Raw genomic sequence first — 23000 nt, 5'->3', positions numbered from 1 at the left:
TCCCTCCCTCCCTCCCTTCCTTCCTTCCTTCCTTCCTTCCTTCCTTCCTTCCTTCCTTCCTTCCTTCCTTCCTTCCTTCCTTCCTTCCTTCCTTCCTTATTCCTCCTCCTCTCTTCTCATCCCTCACAGAGAAATAGACAGACGCAAATACACTTACAGAAAAATAGATACAGACAGACAGACAGGCACAATAAATGCAATATACCCCAGGCCACCACTCATACCCGGAGTAAACTTATCCCGTGGTTCTTCATTAACAGTTTACAATAGTTTACAATATATACCAGTTTACAATATATACCAGTTTACAATAGTTAACAATATACAGCATACCAGTGTACAATACAGTTTACATTATGCACAGGTCTACAATACAGGTATATAGTGAAATCAAAGAGATCTGCACAATCACGCTTCAGTGGTTGTGTTCTGTGATTGGTGGACCGTGATGATGGCTGTTATTGTTTAGTTAGTTATTACAGGTGTTCAGTTATGTTCTCCAGGTTATTGTTATTGATTTTATTTGTTCAGGGAGGAGGTGTTGTTGTTTGTTGTTCTTCAGTATTTATTTTTATTATGATTAGTGTTTAGTTGTAATGACACACACACACACACACACACACACACACACACACACACACACACACACACACACACACACACACACACACACACACACACACACACACACACACAGTAGGAGGAAGGAAGGAAGGAAGAGGAGTTCACTGTAGGAGGAAGAAAGGAAGAGAAGAGCGGGAGGAGGAGGGAGGAAGAGGAAGGAAGGAAGGAAGAGGAGGGGGAAGGAAAGAGATGCAGGAGAAAATGAGGAATAAGATTGTTTTATGTTTGTTTGTTTTTTCTCCAAATTTTTACATACAAAGATTTCAAGACACCAGAAGGAAAGAGTGAGTGCGTGTGTGTGTGTGTTGAGGCAGGTGAGTGTGAGTGACTGCAACAGGTAAGGCGAGCCACAGGTAACACTAATGAATGGATCACCTGTCCTGACCCTCTGTGTACCACCTGCCTTCTCTTGCCCTTCTTAAGAGAATGTTATAAGGCCTTTCTGTCTGTGTGTGTGTGTGTGTCTGTCTGTATCTGTCAGTCATACACCTGTCTGTCTGTCAATCATCATATACCTATCAACACTTGTCTGTTTATCTCAGTCATATACCTATCAAAACCTGTCTGTCTGTCTGTCATTCACCATATATACGTACCTATCAACACCTGTCTTTGTGTCTGTCTGTCTGTCTGTTAATCCTCTCAGCTTATCACTCGTAGCGTCATCACCCTGAGGCGTGTGAGGTAATCCTTCTTAGGTTAATTCAAAAGGGATTACGTCGATGAGGGATTACATTTATAGGGGATTAAGAAGTACGTCATACGCTCACCAGGCTACTACCCTGGTGCTTGAGGGAGAGGGGATGGTGAGAGAACGAAGTGAGATAAAGAAGGGGAGAGAGAGGGGGAATGACGGGGAGAGAAAGAGGGGGAAAGGACGGAGAGAGAGAGAGGGAAGGAAAGGTAGAGAGGGGGGGATAAGAGGGAGGGATGGATGGAGAGAAAGAGAGAGGGATGGAGAGAGAGAGACCCCAGAAAACTACCAATTTTCTCGACCTAAGAACAACTTATAGTAAAACTCGTCGAATGTTTTGTTGTTGTCGTTGTTTTAATTAAATTTACTTAAGTTTTTTTAATTATATTACATTCCCTCAGGGTGACTTTGGAATGTTTTATTTTTTATTTTTTAACACAGGAGTTTTGTTTTGTTTTTCGTTAATTAATCTCCAGCGAGGTTGTGTGATGACGAAAACAATAACAACGGCACTGCAGCTAAACAATAACAAGAACAGTAAACAACGATACCAATAATAACAATACCACTGACAACACCACCATCATTAATATCAACAACAACAAAAACACTACCGCCACTATCAATAACAACAACAAACACAATAGCAAGAACAACACCACCACCACCAACAAAGACTATAACAACACCAACAACACCACCACCACCAACAAAGACTATAACAACACCAACAATAACACCAACACCAGCAGCAGCCCCGACACAAGTGTTCTCCAAGCACACACTTTACATGTACTTGCCAGCTTTTAAATTCCTAAACCGGGTTATTGGATGGTAATAAATCACAGTGAAACCGATAAAACCCCATCTTGAGCCAGGCAATAAACCAGCTGGGGTGTGGGGGGGTGAAGGAGGGGGCTGAGGGGACGGTGTGGGGGGTGAAGGAGGGGGCTGAGGGGGACGGTGGGGGGTGAAGGAGGGGGCTGAGGGGACGGTGTGGGGGTGAAGGAGGGGGCTGAGGGGGACGGTGGGGGGTGAAGGAGGGGCTGAGGAGGGAGGGTGAAGGCGTGTGGGAGGGAGGTGTGGCAGGGGTGAGGGAGGTGTGGCAGGGGTGAGGGAGGTTTGGGAGGGGTGAGGGTGACGAAGGGCACTCACTATCCACACTCCACAGCGCCACTTCCTCTTCGTTATCCTCAGAAGCAAGAGTCACATCCAGGTGTGTTTGGTCCACTGTCTGCAGGTAATTAGATCCTCGGGCCAGGTACACAGATGATAGCCACACCTTGATGCTCTCTGTCTGTCTGTGTCTGTCTGCCACTAATGACACCTTACTCTACTCTCTCTCTCTCTGGTCGTGATTTTTCTGTGTGTGTGTGTGTGTGTGTGTGTGTGTGTGTGTGTGTGTGTGTGTGTGTGTGTGTGTTGCGGACCAAATTCATTCAGCAGCGATGGTTAATGTTAATATATATAAGACGAGAATGGGAGTCTATGGTAAATGGTCTTGCGGCTATAAACACCAATAGAGGTTCCTGGACCATAACGTGACGCTCGTGTCCCCAGACCCTTCAATAATGCACACCCGTCCGTCCCTAAGGCGCCAGACTTCCTTGTTCACACGAAAGGTCAGGAGAGGTCACGGTCATTGTTAGAATCAATCGTGACCTGACTTTCTATGTGCCGGGTGAATGTACTGTAATACTGTACTGTGCTGTAGGTATTGGGTAGTACATCAGTTAAAATACAGGTGTTATAGGTAGTAGTGTTACAGTACAGGTGTTATAGGTAGTAGTGTTACAGTACAGGTGTTATAGGTAGTAGTGTTACAGTACAGGTGTTATAGGTAGTAGTGTTACAGTACAGGTGTTATAGGTAGTAGTGTTACAGTACAGGTGTTATAGGTAGTAGTGTTACAGTACAGGTATTATAGGTAAGTTACAGATATTTCAAGGTATACAGGTGTTGCTTCCCATGGCAGGTGCGCACCATCGCGGTCCCTCGCTTGATTAATGCCTTAGGTTAATTCATTAATATGGATGTATAATATCTGGTAAACACCTCGAGGGAGTCAACCGGTGTTTTCCTCCTCCTCCTCCTCCTCCTCCTCCTCCTCCTCCTCCTCCTCCTCCTCCTCCTCCTCCTCCTCCTCCTTCTCCTCCACCTCCACCTCCCTCCTCCTCCCCTTCCTCCTTCCTCCTTGTTCTTCATCGTCATCCTCTTATTTTTTTCTGTTCTATATCATCATCATCATCGACACACACACACACACACACACGTACGTCACTAAGGGTATGTACACGGTGAGTCAGCGAGGCGGAGTAGGTTGGCCTGGGGCTTGTGTGACAGTCAATACCTCACAGGGAAAGAACAGAAGAACATTACCGTAGGATTAGTGGCTTTGTGAGACATTCTTTGTTTACACGTAACCATCACCATTCCCGTGTCCCCTAAATGCGTAAATTATTAATATATTTCATACAATTCAGATGTATTTGATTGTATTGTTGCTCGTATTGTATCTTAGGTTCTTAAAATGACAAGAATCCCCACATAAAAAAAATAAAAAAATACAATAAGAATAAAAATACCAAGATGTCGACACAGCCACGGATAAAGATGGCGGGCGGGAGGGTTTGTTTACATTCAATCAGCTGTTCTTAGGGGTCGAAAGTTAAGTCAGATTTCTCGGTTCAGTAAAGCCGTCAGAAGTTTTATAAGCGAGCGCAAACTCTCTCTCTCTCTCTCTCTCTCTGCTTAATAACAGGTTGAACTATTGACTGAACGAAAATAAACAAAGCCAGGTTCCTTTTTTTTCTAACCCATCTCTCGAACTAATGTCAACTTCTTCGAGGGTTTGTTTTGATGACTTGCAGAAAAATTTAATATCGTTGGGGGTGGGGTGATTGTTTTATGATCATGTGAGGATTAGACACCCCCAGTTTATTTCACCTGTTGATTAAAAACACATTTACCTTACCTTACCTTACCTACCCTAACGCTTACCTAACTCAATCACCACCAGAACTATATCAACACCACCACCACCACTACGACCACCATCACCACTATCACCACCAATGTTTTCCTATCCCCTGTAACCCCACCGAAAACCTGGTACCCTGTTGGTCAACCTCCGTCGATACAACAAAAGATATGAACCCTTCCCTGATTGGCTGCCACGAGTGACCTGACTCGTCTCGTATTATTAAACTTTATGGCCAAGTTCACCTCCTGGATGGTGCAGCAGTGGAGGGAAAGTTTTGATTGATAATTCTTGATAATTTTTTTTTTTCTCGTGATGGAAGCCTCGACTTGTATGTGTAACCGACCATCTGCTAGTTCTCGGACGTCATTTCCGCTCTTGATCTGCCATGGGATACATACATACATACATACATACATACATACATACATACATACATACATACATACATACATACATACATAAATAAAGGTTAGGTTTGGTCAAGTTAGCTTAGGTTACGTTAAGTTAGGTTAGGATACGTCAGGACAGGATAGGAGAGATCAGGATAGGATAGGATAGATCAGGACAGGATAGGTCAGGATAGGATAGGCTCCATGATCTAGGCGTCAGTGAACCACACACACCAACACTCACGTCCCCGCCAGTGACTTTAAATTTTAAATGACCTGAAAAAAGACAAACAGGGAAGTGTGTGTGTTTCTCTGTTCTGTGTGTGTTTGTTTATGTGTGTGTGTTTGTTTATTTTAATGTGTGTGAGTGTATGTATGTTTGTGTGTGTGTCCAAGTATCGTGTATGTATGTGTGTACGTGTGTCTGTGTGAGTGTCCGAGAAGCTATATTAATTAAGTCTACTAATTGTTTCCTCCGCCATTACAGTAATTACCCTTTATGCTAATTAACCTTTTATGCTAATGTTTTAACAGCGCATAGATGAGCCTCGTGTTAACCTGGATTTAGTTTCTTAAAATAGAAACTCCGGGTTATTTCAGGTGTTGCTGGTAGGGTGGATCTCTCTCTCTCTCTCTCTCTCTCATTTTATTCTTTTTTGTACTGAATGAGACGGGGTTTGGTGATGTTAGGTTAAAGATGAGGAAGAGGAGGAGGACCAGGAGAGAGGAAGGAAGAGGTGGGAGAAGAGGAAGAGTATTAAGATGCATGAGGGAGGCAACAGCAACACACTAACTTATCTGCAACTTTCTCGCCGGGGGAGGAGGTAGAGGCCTGGAGAGATCACTGAGAGGTTAAGGAGGTCGCTCAGGAAGTGAAATACCAGGTCAAGGAGGCCAACCAGGTCGTGAGGTCAGGGAGTCATACAGGTTAGGTCAAATATGTCATGAGGTCAAATAAGACGTCAGGGGTCATTAAGTCAAATACGAGGTCCGGGAGGCCAACCAGGAGATCAGGGGCCCAGCCAGGTCAGGAGGTCATTAAGCCTCTCCTTCCATACAGAGAGAACGAGAGTGTGTATACACATGTTATGAGGCCATTACCTTCCAGCCTCCACAATAACACTAGGAGGCCAACGTGGGCCTCTACAAACACACGTATTTTAGTGATGCAGTGTTGGGAGCATAAATATACACGGGGGAGCTCTGGGGTGTAAAGGGAAGCTCTGGGGGTGTATACTCTGGCAACACAAACAACAGTGAGAAAAATAAACACAGACACGTGAACAGAAACAAACCTTGACAACTTGGTTCACGTGAGTAACCCAGAGTATTGTTACGCTTGGGGGGTTGATCATCCTAGTGCTATAACCTAACATAATGCTAACCTTACCTAACCTAACATAATGCTAACCTAACATAATGCTAACCTTACCTAACCTAACATAATGCTAACCTAACATAATGCTAACCTTACCTAACCTAACATAATGCTAACCTTACCCAACCTAACGCTAACCTAACGTAATACAACCTTACCTAATCTAACCTATCACCCCCCTAGTGACTATGTTAGGTCAGTAAAGTAGGTTGGTGTCGGCACAAGGTCTGCTGGATGTCGGGCGTGTATATATATTTTCGTGAATAAAGACGGAACGCTTGATATTTTCACCAACACCTTCAAAGCCCTGAGCTCTCAACGATGGGGGGGGAGGGGTGCAAATTGATGACTGGCTTTCTCTTTCTCTCTTTCTGTCCAGGCCAATCTATCTCTATCAATCTTTCTGTCTGTCTGTCTGTCCGTGTGTCTATCTACCAATCGCGAGGTAAAAAGTTTGAATAACACACACACACACACACACACACTCCTCTCTCTCTCTCTCTCTCTCTCTCTCTCACGAGGTAAAAAAGTTGTTAACAATATTTCTGGCCTGCCTAGCTAGCGTCACATTATCCCCTGCACCACCAGGGTTCACCTCGCTCCTACCTGCAGTCTTATACGCCACGCCAGCACGAACGAGGGAGGAGGGAGAGTGGACGAGGAGGAGGTAGGGAGGGAGGGAAGAGGAGGAGGGGAGAAGGAAATGGTGGAAAGGGGGAGAGTAGGAAGGGGGGAGGTAGGAAGGGGGGAGGTAGGAGGAGGTATCGAGATATGGGAGGGGATAAGGAGGGAGGGAGAGAGAATAGACAGAGGAACGAGGAAGGGAAATAATTATGAGAATGGAATAGGGGGAAGAGAAGAGGCAGGGAAAGGGTGAGGGGCGAGAGAAGCAACGGATGATAAGGGAAGGAACAATGAGGCGGAAGAAGGAAGGATAGGAGGGAGGAAGAAGGAAGAAGTGAGGGGAAAGAGAAGGAAGGAAGAGAGGAGTAATAGGAGTGATGGAAAGGAGGTGAGAGGAAGAAAGTAGGGGGAGGTAGAAGGAGGAGGTGAGGGGAAGGAAGAAGAAAGAAGGAAATAGGGGAAGGGATAAGAAAGAGGAAGGTGAGGGGAGACGAGACACAATAATTACGACCAATTTGTTAAGTGGGGGTGATTAAGACTAAGTCACTGGGGAGTTAATAATAGTGTGAGTTAGTGGTCGTTCTCCCCTCTCTCCTCTTCCCACCTCTCACTCCCCTCTCCCTACTCACCCTCTCTCTCTACTCCCTCTCCCCTCTCCATTCTCCTCACCCTCCTCACCCCTCATTTCCTCTCCATCCCTAACTTCCCTCTCACCACCCCTCTCTTTCCCCTCTTCCCACTCAATCACTCCTATTCTCTTCACTTCCTTTTCCTCTCCGTTCTCTCTCTCATGTACTTCCCTTCCTCTCCTCATCCATTTTCCTTATTCCTTTTCCTTTCTACCCCATCCTCTTTCCATCTCCCTCTCTCTTCCTTTATCCCTCTCATCCGCTCTCTATCCCCCTCTCCCTTATCCCTATCTCTCGCTCTCTCACCCTCTTCTTTCACTCTTTTCGCACATTTTCTCCCTTTCATATTTCCCCCCTCTCCCGTTCCTCCCTCTCTTTATCCCTGTCTCATTCTTCCCTCTCCTGTTATCCATCTCCTCCCACTCACTTACTCTCTCTGTCAGACACTGGAGAGGGGAGCTGGTATACCTTGTGATGAAGTATTAGTGAAGTTATTTATGGATATTCTCTCTCTCTCTCTCTCTCTCTCTCTGAAAAACGTGAAAGGAAATAAGTAATGTACAGTAAAATTTGGAGGAAACAGGGAGAGAGAGAGTGTTGGAGGATGAAACAGGAGAGAGAGAAAGGAGGATGAAACAGGGGAGAGAGAGAGTGTTGAGGATGAGCAGAGAGAGAAAAGGAGGATGAAACAGGGAGAGAGAGAAAAGGAGGACAAGGGAGAGAGAAAAGGAGGAGATGAAACAGGAGAGAGAGAAAGTGTTGAGGATGAAACAGGGAGAGAAAGAGGTGTTGAGGATGAAACAGGAGAGATGGAGGATGAAACAGGAGAGAGAGTAGTGTTGGAGGATGAAACAGGAGAGAGAGAAGTTGAGGATGAACAGGGAGAGAGAGCAGTGTTGGAGGATGAAACAGGGAGAGAGAGTAGTGTTGGAGGATGAAACAGGGAGAGAGAGTAGTGTTGGAGGATGAAACAGGGAGAGAGAGTAGTGTTGGAGGATGAAACAGGGAGAGAAAGTAGTAATAGAATGATAAAATAGGCACAAAATAAAGTAATAAATAAAAGAATGAAAAGTGAAGTAAAAAAAAAGATGAAAAGGTAAGAGAAATATTATAAAATCAATGAAAAACTCCCAGAAAAGTTTATAACGAAGGAAAGGTCTCAGGTAATTTCAGCAGGAGGACCCGCGTTGTGTAAGATCTGGGAGGAAGAATGGTACGTGAGCCCTCAGCTTTGTTCAGGATCTTGTTGTCGGAGATGCAGAGAAAATTCCTTACCAACCCGGAATTATTTACGGTGGGATATATTATATAAGGTCTGGGGAGAGGCGAGGTTATGTTGTGGTGATGCTGGCTGTATGTATGTGACTGTAATCAATGTGTTTATGTGTGTGAGTGTGTTTATATACCCGTGTGTGTTTGTGGGCGGAGTTCGGTGTAAAGCAGTTGATGTGTGTGTGTGTGTGTGTGTGTATATACAGTATACTCGTGTGTGTGTTTATTAGAGAGTTACAGGTTAATTTATTTAAGTTCACCACGAGGGAGCGTTCACTTGGCCAGCAGCAGTCTCCCCTCCCCCCTCCCCCCTACCCGCAAGGTTCACAGACTCACCATAAAAATACGCACAGGGGAGGATATTGCGTCACAGTCAAGTCTCCGTGTAATATTGACGCCATTTTGGGTTAGGATTTTTTTTTTCGTTACGTGAGCCAGTTAGTTGCGTTCGTTCTCTCTCTCTCTCTCTCATCTATGGCTAAGTGAAAAGATTCGACTTGCGACCCTCAGAGAATCTTCACTACGGCAGCTGGAGACGCATTGAATTGCAAATGTTGCAAGTTGTCCCGAGGGATTTGGATCAAGAAATAACGGTACAAAGATTATTGAAACAATTCTGGAATGTATGAATGAAATGAAAGAATTATTCCACATTCACGCTAAAACTGTGCGGGGGGGGTATATTGATAGAAATCTGGTATGAATGTATGATTGATTGTAAATTTAGGTTCATGTATAAAGAATAGTGAAAGAAATATGTATGAAGGAGAGAACATGGAAGCTGAAACGAAGAGTTAAAAGAAAGGTTTATTGATAGAAATTCTGAGTGTATGAATGAATAATTAAAACTATTTTGAAATCAATGAATGAAAAATCACATTTGTAAATTCAGACAAAAAACAACAACACAAAGATACTTAAAAAATTGGACTGAATGAATGAATGAATGAGCACAAAAAAATTAGAATACTAAAAGAATTTGGTGATTTATGAATGAAGTTCTGATGAAAGAAAGAAGGGAAGGAAGGACGGAACGAAAGAGGGAAGGAAGGAAAAACAGAAAGGGCGTTAGGAAAGGAGGAAGGAAGGAAGGGCAGAACGAAGGAAGGGAAGGAAAAACAGAAAGAAGGGCGTTAGGAAAGGAAGGAAAGACAGAAGGAGGGAAGGACAGAAATAAGGAAGGAACAAAAGAAAGAAAGGTTTTGTTTTGAAATTCTAAATCGTGGAAGACAAGGAAGGTGAGCGCTAACAATAAAACATGGTGTGAACTCAGAATGCATTAAATTTTGATAAGAGTCGTGTTGGAGGGAAGTGTTGGAGGGACTTTGAAGCGTGGTGTAAAAAATAAGTGACGACGAATATTGGAATGGCAGAGACAGACAGACAGACAGACATGGTGGAGAGAGGCAATATGAAGGAATGAGAGATAGAAGTGAGAAAGACTGTGTGTGTGTGAATAACAGCAAAAGAGAGTGAAGGTTGCGTTTATAGACAAGATCAGCTGTGGGCGAGATGTGTGTCGACTGTGACGTCACGGCTCGCTGTTATGGTTACAATGTGGTTTTTGGCATTTCACCTGTCTGTTCCATTAAGCATCGTTCACTAAGTCTTAATTACTAAACTAAATACCAACAACCACCATAGTTAGTATACACGAAACTATATGAAAGTTTAACGAAAATTATGGAAAAAGTTTGTTTATATTTAACAGGTATTATTACACTAACACTGCCAGCGACATGTTGTGTAAATTTGCTGGGATTTGTGTGTTGATTAAAACTGTGTTGGTGGAATTACTTAACACCTGACGCACACACACCTAACACACCTGACGCACACACACCTAACACACTTTCAAACACACACACACACACACCCGCTAAGTCATTTTAATCGCTTCTCTCTCATCACAGGTTTTCGTTTTTCAATCAAATATTCATCGATGTGTAAAAAAAAAATTGATAAAATAAAAATCCTCGTTAAAGCATCGAAGCCCTAGCGAGATAACGCTCTCGTTAAGCTTACTGCTCCTCGTTTATTTGGTCACATGCAGCCGAATATAATTGAACTACACGGCAATATGAAAGGGAGGGAGGGGAAGGGGGGGAATAAAAAAATAATATCTGTCTGTCTGTCTGTCGTATGTACCTCTTGTATGTATGTATGGAAAGGTGTTCGTGTGTTGTGTTGGGATCATGTGAAGTTTAGACACCTTAATACTACCTGGTGGGGTTTAGGTTCGGTTAGGTTAGGTTTGGTTTGGTTATATTAGGTTACATTACCAATAAGGTGTTTAATCATCAGGTGAAAAAATAAACCAGGGTGTCTAATCTTCACGTGACCCAGAAGACCACCACCACACATCATAACACCTGCTTGAACCGCTCACCTGATCCAGATTCCCTCACGTACTGAACATATCCATTCGTCAAGTCAGTAGAGGCGTGTGAGGAGCTGACTCAACTCCATGGAATAATCTTATGATTTATTCTGATCCATAACTGTTGCACACACACACACACCGTGACCTCTGACCCCTGCCTGTTTGAGGTATGCAATGAATTTTGTTGCATTTTTGAGGAGTGTGCAATGATTGCAGATGTAGTTTAAATGTATGCAATGATTTTTCTTGCGTTTTTAAGGAATTTGTGTAATTATTATTATTTTTTTCATTCTGAGGAATAATATGCAATTATTTATGTTGCAGTTGGAAAGTTTGTCATGATTTGTTTTGCATTGTCAATAATAACAACACATACCATCCACCAGCTGTCCTCGCCGCTCTATGTCTGATAATGTTGCCAATAATGTAATTTCTTGGTATTAACCAATTATGGAGCACTTAAGACGATTGTTCCTTCAGCGTTTATGTTGGAGAGGTGGTGATGGTGGAGAGATTGGTGGTGATGATGGTGGAGAGATTTGGTGGTGATGATGGTGGAGAGATTTGGTGGTGGTGGATGGGTGGAGAGATTTGGTGGTGATGATGGTGGAGAGATTTGGTGGTGATGATGGTGGTGGAGAGATTTGGTGGTGGTGATGGTGGAGAGATTTGGTGGTGGTGATGGTGGAGAGATTTGGTGGTGATAGTGACCTTTAGTTGTTGGAGAACCTGTGGTGTTGATATTGGGGACGCTATAACTATCATCAGTTTCGTTGGGTTAAGGTTAGGTTAGGTTAGCGTTAGGGTGGTTAATGATTAGGTTAAATAAGCTGGTGTGTGGAGTTCCAAATTAGTGAAGCGAATTTGTACCGCGATCGTTGTGGTTCCCGATATGAGGTTAAAGGTCCGGCATTTTTTTCACTCTCACTTAGGGCACCGTCACTCACTGCCCGGTGCTGTTGACAGGTTGAGTGACAGGGAGAGATGAATTTATGGACGGTTGTTGTGGGTGTGAGTGGCCAGAGTGACGGGAGGAGATGATTTATGGGTTTTTGAGTGACGGGAGGAAATTATAGGCTTTGAGTGACGAGGAGATAAAATTGTGGGGGAGATGTGAGTAACAGGAGTGACAATGTTTTTTATTTGGGGGAACACACACACACACACACACACACACACACACACACACACCGTATCCACCATAAATAACCCAATCCTTGATGTAATAAACCACAACACTACTGTACCATCACCCAAGCTCACTAGAGTATCTCATTATCTGTAGTAAAAATGATATATATTGTCAAATATAATCTGGGTGTATTGTGTGATTGTTTTGTGATTTAGTGGGTTTGTGGTTGTGTTAATGAGGCCGTGGTTGTTTTAATATGGTGTGGGGGGCAATACTCGACTACCCTATGTCAACATTCAATTTCTCCCGCCGGAAGTGACGTCAGCAGAGGAAATAATCATAATTCCAATTGTTTTCCATATCAATTAACAAACCAGGTAATTATCCTTATATATTTATGATTCAAACATTATTTTTATTTTTAATTCCCAACTTTTATGTGGGAATACAACGATATATTCCAGTTTGAAGGCAATAAGACCAAGAATTTATGATGGTATTAGCCTTGAACACAGTCGCCCCACAACGGCTCCGAGGCAACTAAGCACATCTGCCTCCACCATTCTAGTGCCTGAACCACCCAGTCTGGGGGCTGCCACAGGGTGTTGGAGTGCTGATTTATGTCCATGTGAAAGAATAGTGAATTATTATTATTATTATTATTATTATTATTATTATTATTATTATTTGTATTATTATTATTATTATAACTATTATTACTGTTATTGTTATTTAAGTTTTTTATTTGAATCTTAATTTGCTTTTGTTAATGGAATTCGAAACTATTTAGAATATGATGGATTTATAAACACGACTTGTGAATGGCTGTCGTAGTTTTCTTGGTGACGTCAGAACTCGAGCAAATGATAACCAATTATAATAAAGTATATAATAAATAGGTTATATTTTAACTGTGTGTACTGTACCCAAGAGACTCTGTTTACTAATCGTGAGCTCTGTTGGCCAGTATTTGCTAATACTTTCGTTACTTGTCAAATATTTACGTCTATTTACGGTACCTTTTATGACCAATAGTTGCCTTTATTTACCTTAATTAACAAATATTTACATACGTTTACCTCTATCAACAAATATTCCCGTGTGTTTATCTTATGTGTCAAATATTTGCAATTGCTTTCGGTCGTCGTCAAATATTAGCATACACTTCCGAGAGAGAGAGAGAGAGAGAGAGAGAGAGAGGACGATATTTCACGACCTCGTCTGTAAAAAACTCATCACACCAAATAGCTTTACGTCCATTAAGTCGCATTGAAAGTTAATAAATTGCCTCCGTCTGATGAAAGTAAAATGGCTACAGACTCTCGCTGATATTTGTCTTTAAAGAAATAATTGGGTTTGTTTTGGAATGATTCTGAGTTTTGAGGGTGGGTGTGGGTGTTTGGGGGAGTGGGTGGGTGTTTGGGGGGAGGGGGTGTTTGGGGAGGGGTGGGTGTTGGGGGAGGGTGGGTGTTTGGGGGTGGGTGGGTAAGCTTGGGGAGGGTGGGGTGCTTGGGGGTGGGGTGGGTGTTTGGGGGAGTGGGTGGGTGTTTGGGGGAGGTGGGTGTTTGGGGGAGTGGGTGGGTGTTTGGGAGTGGTGGGTGGTGTTTGGGGGAGGGTGGTGTTTGGGGAGGGTGGGTGTTTGGGGGAGGTGGGTGTTTGGGGGGTGGGTGGGTGTTTGGGGAGTGGTGGGTGTTTGGGGGTGGGTGGGGTGTTTTGGGGGGAGGGTGGGTGTTTGGGGTATGGGGTGTTTGGGGGAGTGGGTGGGTGTTTGGAGGGAGTGGGTGGGTATTTGGGGGTTTGGGTGGGTTGTGTGGGTGTGGTGAGGTTTTATGGGTGTATAGTGTGTTGTGTTTCCCGTTTTCTATGCTGGTACAGTGTTAGGGTGAACGCGTGTATGAAATAAAGTGATGGCGTGCAGGCTCCAAGAATTGCCCTTGTCATGTTATAACTGGGTAATTGGTTCCTGCCACCACCACCATCCTGACGCTATCCTCCCATCCTGCCACCACCCTGCCATCATGCTGTCCCCACTCTGCCATCCACTACCATCCTGGCATCACCCTCCCATCCTGCCACCACTCCGCCATCCTATCACCGCCGCCGCCACCCCGCCACCCACAAATTGCCGAACATTGAATTTAGTGCTTGAATAAATTTTCTCATTTGACCAAAAACTAAATTTTCTGCGAAATTGTCAGCCAAGACGAGACCTTCACCTGATGCTGTTACTAGTGAGTTACCGCCTGCTGGAGTGGCCTGTTCATGAGTTACTGCCTGCTGGAGTGACCTGTTCATGAGTTACTGCCTGCTGGAGTGACCTGTTCATGAGTTACTGCCTGCTGGAGTGACCTGTTCATGAGTTACTGCCTGCTGGAGTGACCTGTTCATGAGTTACTGCCTGCTGGAGTGACCTGTTCATGAGTTACCGCCTGCTGGAGTGACTTGTTCATGAGTTACTGCCTGCTGGAGTGACCTGTTCATGAGTTACTGCCTGCTGGAGTGACCTGTTCATGAGTTACCGCCTGCTGGAGTGACTCGTTCATGAGTTACCGCCTGCTGGAGTGACCTGTTTATGAGTTACTGTTTGCTGGAGTGACCTGTTTATCGCATGTCTGATTTATGAACAAACTGAGTCAGGTAGATGAACACGTGAGTCTGGTAGATGAACACGTGAGTCAGGTAGATGAACACGTGAATCAGGTAGATGAACACGTGAGTCAGGTAGACGAACACGTGAGTCAGGTAGACGAACACGTGAGTCAGGTAGATGAACACGTGAGTCAGGTAGACGAACACGTGAGTCAGGTAGATGAACATGAGTCAGGTAGATTAAAGTAGATGAACACAAGGAGAGAGAGAGATATACACGTGTGTGTTTCAGGTAAGAATAATTTGTTCAGGTGAGTTGAATTTAATTAAAGGTGTGTTGCCAGATCCCCCGGAGACAGAGGTTGAGGGAGGGAGTTAGGGATGGAGGGAGGGAAGGAGAGGGAGTAGGGAAGGAGTGGAGAGGGGAGGGAGTTAGGGGATGGAGGGAGGGAAGGAGGAGAGGGAGTAGGGGAAGGGTGGAGAGGGAGGGAGTTAGGGATGGAGAGGGAGTAGGGGAGAGGAGTGGAGAGAGGAGAGTTAGGGATGGAGGGAGGGAAGGAGAGAGTGGGGAAGGAGTGGAGAGAGAGTTAGGGATGGAGGGGAGGAAGGGAGGGGAGTGAGGGGAAGGAGGCAGGGGAGGAGAAGGAGGGAGTTAGAGCAGGGGTGAGGAAGCTAACTGACTGTTTGAGAGAGGGAAGGTGATAAAAGGGGGAAGAGAGGGAGATAAAGTGACGGTAGAGGAGAGAGGTGTACACAGATATTTCCTCAATGAATTTATATACATGTGCGTGGTTGTCACATGCACACACTTCATGATGTACACACAAACTATATGCACACCCAACCCACGTATATACACACACACACACACCTGGCTCATGTACACTCAAAATATGTACACCCAACTCATATATACACACACACACACACACACCTGCCTCATGTACGTGCAGCAGGTGTACACACGGGACTGACACATATACACCAATAGCCAATATAAACGTCGATAAAAGTTATTTGTTTATACTCAGATTTTTATTGTTTATTACGGAGATAAATTCTGGCGTATCCTGACCCGCGCCATTTGCCTCCTCTATTGACGGCTTTTGGCCATTATTGAAGCCTTTTAGGGGGACGTTTCTCTGTTTTTTTAGGGGGATTTTACTTTTAATGAAGCCTTTTAGGGAAGTTTATGAGATTTTGTTCGATTTTTTAGGGAACTTTGGCCATTTATATGAAGCCTTTTAGGGTTATTTTTATCATTCAGCCATTTATGTATTAATCTTTATTTTTTATTTGGCCATTTAGGGAGTAAAGTCTGAAGGTATGAATATTGTTCTGTCTCCACCAAGGATTTAAAGGGATTTGTTTGTGTCCGGCCATTTGTAGTGTAGTGTGTGTGTGTGTGTGTGTGTGTGTGTGTGTGTGTGTGTGTGTGTGTGTGTGTGTGTGTGTGTGTGTGTGTCGTGTGTGTGTGTGTGTGTGTGTCGTGTGTGTGTGTGTGTGTGTGTGTGTGTGTGTGTGTGTGTGTGTGTGTGTGTGTGTGTGTCGTGTGTGTGTGTGTGTGTGTGTGTGTGTGTGTGTGTGTGTGTGTGTGTGTGTGTGTCGTGTGTGTGTGTGTGTGTGTGTGTGTGTGTGTGTGTGTGTGTGTGTGTGTGTGTCGTGTGTCGTGTGTGTGTGTGTGTGTGTGTGTGTGTGTGTGTGTGTGTGTGTGTGTGTGTCGTGTGTGTGTGTGTGTGTGTGTGTGTGTGTGTCGTGTGTGTGTGTGTGTGTGTGTGTGTGTGTGTGTGTGTGTCGTGTGTCGTGTGTGTGTGTGTGTGTGTGTGTGTGTGTGTGTGTGTCGTGTGTGTGTGTGTGTGTGTGTGTGTGTGTGTGTGTGTCGTGTGTGTGTGTGTGTGTGTGTGTGTGTGTGTGTGTGTGTGTGTGTGTGTGTGTGTGTGTGTGTGTGTGTGTGTGTGTGTGTGTGTCGTGTGTCGTGTGTGTGTGTGTCGTGTGTCGTGTGTGTGTGGTGTGTGTGTCGTGTGTGTGTGTGTGTGTGTGTGTGTGTGTGTGTGTGTGTGTGTGTGTGTGTGTGTGTGTGTGTGTGTCGTGTGTGTGTGTGTGTGTGTGTGTGTGTGTGTGTGTGTGTGTGTGTGTGTGTGTGTGTGTGTGTGTGTGTGTGTCGTGTGTGTGTGTGTGTGTGTCGTGTGTGTGTGTGTGTGTGTGTGTGTGTGTGTGTGTGTGTGTGTGTGTGTGTCGTGTGTGTGTGTGTGTGTGTGTGTCGTGTGTGTGTCGTGTGTGTGTGTGTGTGTGTGTGTGTGTGTGTGTGTGTGTGTGTGGTTGTGTGTGTGTGTTGTGTGTTGTGTTGTGTTGTGTGTGTGTGTGTGTCGTGTGTGTGTGTGTTTGTGTGTGTGTGTGTGGAACATTTATTACGGTCATGTGTATTGAGCTTTACCCATCAAGACAATTTGTGGTTAAGTTAGGTTAGTGTTGGGTTGTTAGGTTAGGTTAGTGTTGGGTTGTTAGGTTAGGTTAGTATTTGAGGAAAAGTATATTAGTTTGGATACTTTTCATTCGCCTCTTCCTCCTCCTCATCTCACTCTTCATTGCCTCTCCTAATCCTTCCATTCACTTCATTCGTCCTCTTCCTCTTCCTCCTCTTCTCCTAATCCTCCCATTCGCCTCATTCATATACAATCTTCATTATCCTGTGATCACCATTCACTCCACGAGCACCCACACATTTGTTGATTTTTTCTCTCTCCTCTCTCTCTCTCTCTCTCTCTCTCTCTCTCTACACGTGTCTCTCAGATGTCTCTCCAGATTCATTATAGCAGCCATCAGGTGAGATAGTCTCCGGGCGGGTCGTGATAGCGTCTTCCGGCCTCATTTGCATATCACTGTCTTTAGTAGTGGTGGTAGTTACCTTTGTCTTATATTTTGTATGGTAATGTGTGTGTGTGTGTGTGTGTGTGTATGTATATGTATGTATGTATGTATGTATTTGTGTTTGTATTTGATGGTGTGTGTATGTTTGTATTTGTTGGTGTGTGTATGTATTTATGTATGTGTGTGTACGTATGTCGCTGGATTCCCTTACGACCTCTTTTTTTCTTCCCAGGATGGTAAAGGTCAATGTCCTTGATCGTCCTGGAGAGAAAATATCTCGAGTTTATCTCCCAGGATGGTAGAGGTCATGGCCTTGATCGTCCTGGAGATAAATAAGAGGATTATCTTTTATCTCGGGCTGGTCACAATAGTAGGTCAGATATCATTTCGTTTCGTTGTCTTTGGTTTCATTATTACGTATGTGTTTGTTTGTTATTTTCTTAGTGTTCGAAAAGTTTCTAATTTATAACGCATTAAATAATCGGTGTATTTCTGTATTAACCTAACCTAACCTACACAACAGACACACAATGGCATTTTTTATCAATATCTTGTGGGATATTCGTGTATTGCGGGAGAGAGAGTGAGAGAGAAGGGGAAAAGAGACGGAAAGCAGAGATAGAAAGAGAGGGAGAGAATAAATATTTAGAGAAAGGGAGGGAGATTCTGGTACACACAGAAATGGGTAGACAAACACAGGGGAGAGAGAGAGAGAGAGAGAGAGAGAGAGAGAGAGATATTGAAGGTTATGATTTACTCCTCTGGTAGTTATTGCATCAAGTGCATTTTATAATTCTCGATAATGCACAGTGTAGGAGCCTCTCTCTCTCTCTCTCTCGGCTCCCTTCCTCCTTATTATTCCTTCTACTATCCCTGGTTCCCTTATCCTCCTCCTCCTTCTACTTATTCTTCCTCATTTGGCTCCCTTCTTCCTCTTCCTCATCCCCCATTCCTACCTACTCCTCCTTCTCCCCTTACTCCTTCTTCCACCTCCTCTTCCACTATCTCCTCCCCCTCTTCTCCTCCTCCTCTTCCTACCTCGTGTGGGTGTGTCAGCTCCAGTCCTCAGGTTGATGGCCACAAAAGTGAAGGTTTAGCACCAAGAACTTGTGAGGGCGGATTTATGTGGATTTTTATTCTCTTGGTGTGGATTTAAGTGGATTTTTTCCCTTTAGTGTGATTTTTTTTCGTTTCATGTGGATTTTTATTATTTTGGTGTGGACTTTTTTATTTTTTAATGTGTTAGTGTGGATTTAAGTGGATTTTACCCCCTTTATGTGGATTATATTGTTCTAGTGTGGATTTAAGTGGATTTTTATTCTCTGTGGATTTGTAATCTCTTGATGTGGATTGTTGTTCCTTTGTCAATGTGGATTTATCCTTTGGTGAATGTGGATATTTGTGGATCTTTTATTCTTGCTATAATTGGTTCCTTCTATAACTATATTTCTATTTCTATAATTACCAGGTGAGTGTTTTTACCTGTGTGGTTCAATAAAGTAATTAACTGAGGGACAGGTGTAATTATGTACTTGATTGCTGGTCGCTATTGTAGGGTTGATTTGTGTAGCGGGCTCTCTCTCTCTCTCTCTCTCTCTCTCTCTCTCTCTCTCTCTCTCTCTCTCTCTCTCTCTCTCTCTCTCTCTCTCTCCTGTCTGTTATGTCTCCCGGCTGTCTCGTCTGACTCTCTCTTGTCTCTCTCACAATCTATCCTGTCTCACGCTGGGAGATTGAAGTTTACCATGATGGACAGGTGAGGGAGGCTGGGTAAACATGTTGTGTACCTGTCTTGAGGGAGAGAGGGGGGGAGAGAAAGAAGGAGAGTGAGGGGAGAAGGGTGGAGGTAGAGCGAGGGGGAGAAAGAAAGGGGAAGAGAAGGAGAGACAGAAAGAAGATGGAGAGAGAGAGAGAGAAGAACAAACAAGATGAAGTAATAATTCTACCATTACTTTCTACACGTTTAAGCCATCATACACTTAGAGTACATACTTACACACTTGAGTACACAGGGGGGGGACAGTACACAGGTAAGGCCACTTGAGTACCATACACCTGTACAGTCTCAGCGCTGATAACCTCTCATCTTGGCTGCTGTTAAGTGTTCACTGTAATAGGTAGACCTTTATTAACTTACCTGTGTTGACTCTGTGCTTTACTGACAAAGGAGGGCACACACACACACCATCCCCCACCCTTCCCTCCCTCCCTACCTCCTACCCTCCCTCCCTCTCTTCCTCCCTCCCTACCTCCTACCCTCCCCTCTCCCTCCCTCCCCTCCCTCCCTCCCTCCCTCCCTCCTCCCTCCCTCCTCCCTCCCTCCCTCCCTCCCTCCCTCCCTCCCTCTCTCCCTCCCTCTCCCTCCCTCCCTCCCTGCGTGAACGTCAACAACTATGGTCTTTATGTTGTCTTTACTGAGGTTTAATAACTAAGACCTTAAACCACGTAAAGGATAATACAAGGTTTATTATTATTAATGTTGTTTTAACTTAGACAACAATCAGGTCTCCGCTCACATCTTGATTTAGTGTGTGTGTCAGTCTGTGTTTAGATATGAGTGTGTTTTATAAGTGTGTGTGTGTGTGTGTGTGTTTCCGTATATATAAGTGTGTATACATGTGTAAGTGCTTAAGTGTTTATACAGTATACATGTTTGTATAAGTGTGTTTGTGTGTTTATATAAGCACTTCTCTCGAGTTGTGAACGGGGATATAAAAGACTCAGAAATTACCACAACTTCTCGGAAATAGCAATAAATCAGGAGATAAGGGAAGAGAGAGTAAGGAGGGTGTATGTAGAGGGAGAGAGAATAAAGAAGAGACGGAAGAAAGAGAATTAATTACCAACACAAAGGAACAGAGAAGGAATTACGGCAACAATAAGAGAAAAATAAAGAAACAATTAAATTAATATCTGAAGATGATGAACACGTAGGAGGAATAAGAGAAAAAATGTGATAATTCGTGTGCATAAGACGGAAGGGATAACAGAGGTGAAGGGTTGTAAGTGATCTGTATCCGTGATGTGTTAAAGGATGCATTTAACTGGGGGGTTAACAGGAGGAGGAGGAGGTGGTAGTAGTAGGGGAAGAGGTGGGGGGTGGGGAAAGGTATTGTGTAGTTGTATATATAATATATCTAACTGTTATGGTGAAACTTTTATATTATAATTTATCGTTTAAGTAACAGCTGAGGCACGGTGGTGAGAGAGTGGTAGGGAGATAGAGGAAGAGAGGAAGGAGGGATTATGTCACCCCCGCCCCCCTCAGATGTAGTATAAAAGTGTAGATATAACGTGTGTGTGTGTGTGTGTGTGTGTGTGTTAAGCTGCCAGTCATGTTTACATTACGTGTCATAGACGAAGATCATTGTTTATTCCCTCAGCTGATTGTCTTGTTTACATCAAATGTTTTTAATTATCCACCTGTTTACCTCTCACACTTGACGCCCAGTAAACACACCGAATACTTAACATTTTTGTCTACATAATTGCGTAAGCTTACCTGAAAACAATTACTGCTGTGCTTTACAACATTACTCTGTTTACCTCCTGTTTACCCTCGACTTGTACGACAAACTATTTTACAACAGGAAAAAGGGAAAGAAAAATTATTGGTTTATTTTAAAGAAAACGTCTGGTATTTTGTTTTGATTGAGAATTTTGTTTTTGTCTTTTGTTTTAGTCAGCCATATAGGATTCGTTTAAAACCCAACTCAGTGATTCACAATAATTTAAGAGATCATTTGAGCTGATACAAACCCCTGCCCAGGAACAGTTACCATGGCGGGATGAAGGTCGACCTAGTGATGCTGTTATTGTGTTGACAGATAGATAAACAGACAGACAAACACAGACAGATAGACAGACAGACAAACACAGACAGATAGACAGGCAGACAAACACAGATAGACAGACAGACAGATAGACACACAGACAGACGGAAACCTCGCTACCTGACACACTTGACCTGGAAAACTTTCATCAACTAAAGTCGGTGTAAATATCGGCTGAAGTTTCCCTGACACACACACACACACACACACACACACACACACACACACACACACACACACACACATCAAAAGACATATAGCACTGTATCGTTTAACTACCCGCCTCCCTACTGACAGCACAACCCGTCCATAGTTAAGTGAGTTACCTGGAGCTGTACACAAGTGGATGTGGACTCTCTCTCTCTCTCTCTCTCTCTCTCTCTCTCTCTCTCTCTCTCTCTCTCTCTCTCTCTCTCTCTCTCTCGTTAATTTATCCTGCCAGCTCTCCAACATGTTAAGAGTCTAGATTAACATCCTTCTAACTTCCTCCCATGTTAACTTATTCTGCCAATTCGCTGCTGGCAAGTCCTCTCTCCACTCACTAACATGTTAACTGTTTAGACTAATTCCCTCTACCAGTCACTAACTTGTTAACTCTGTGTATTAACCCTCCCCCACCCTCCCTGTCTAGTTGGGTTATAATTGTTAACTTCTCGACTTCCGGTTGGTTACTAAAAGCTTCGGAATTTAATTTGTGTTTCAACATTTCCCTGAGTTTAGCGTCGAGTGAGCCGGGATGATAAATGTGTGTGTGTGTGTGTGTGTGTGTGTGTGTGCAGCACTTACCTGGACGTGGTGAGACGGATGACAACAGACCACATAGCAACAGCAGCACTGACACAGCTTCTTGAGTCATCATCCTGTTGTGTGTTGATATCTCGCTGTTCTGCTGTTTTTCTTATTTCACTTCTGTTGTTTTGCTGCTCTGTTTTTTTGTTATGCTGTTTTTGTTGGACTTTTCCTTTTTGCGTGTTGTGCTCTTCAGTTTTATTGTGTCTGTTTTTGTTGCACTTTTGTTGCTCTTCTGTTTTATTGGTGTTTTTTTTTCTTGCACTTTTGCTGTTTTTGCAGTATTTATTTTGTATTTTTTTGCACTTTTACTCTTGTTTTTGTTTAACTTTTTGCTGTCATGTATTTTTGCTGTTCACTCCGACTCGCTACTTGTTCTTGCTGTTCACTCCGACTCGCTACTTGTTCTTGCTGTTTGAACGTATTTTTGAGTGTTTTTATTTTTTTGTTTCAACTTGACATTTACAGGTAATAAATGTTCTGTCCTGTCTTGTTTTTGTGTGATTGTTTACATTGTTTATTTGTTTATATTGTTAACTTTTGTTTATTTCTTCACATATTGTTTGATGTTGTTTATGTATTTATTAACGTGTTTGTTTACATCTGTGTTCACTTGTTTGTTTTTGTTTACTTGTTTATTTACTATTTCTTACTATGTGTGTGTTATACAGTGTTGTTTATTTTGTTATCTCATTATTGTTCACATTGTTCACTCGTTATTGATCACATTGTTCACTCGTTATTGTTCACAGTGTTATCTCATTATTGTTCACATTGTTCACTCGTTATTGATCACATTGTTCACTCGTTATTGTT

General features: G+C 43.4%; 1 protein-coding gene across 1 annotated transcript in view; it reads right to left on the bottom strand.

Annotated features, from left to right (window-relative positions):
* Window positions 1–22984, bottom strand: part of LOC121862112 (protein jagged-1-like) — a 44913-nt gene extending 21929 nt beyond the window's left edge. The window contains exon 1 of the mRNA XM_042360103.1: window positions 22182–22984. Within this exon, the coding sequence (XP_042216037.1) occupies window positions 22182–22254 (73 nt within the window). The 5' untranslated portion in view covers window positions 22255–22984. The remainder of the gene's footprint in view (window positions 1–22181) is intronic.
* Window positions 22985–23000: the final 16 nt, after the last annotated feature.

The sequence above is a fragment of the Homarus americanus genome, unplaced genomic scaffold (genome assembly GCF_018991925.1).
Source record: "Homarus americanus isolate GMGI-L3 unplaced genomic scaffold, GMGI_Hamer_2.0 scaffold25013, whole genome shotgun sequence".
Classification (NCBI taxonomy): Eukaryota; Metazoa; Arthropoda; class Malacostraca; order Decapoda; family Nephropidae; genus Homarus; species Homarus americanus.
The sequence above is the reverse complement of the archived record's forward strand: the minus strand, read 5'-3'. Positions and strand labels throughout refer to the sequence as shown.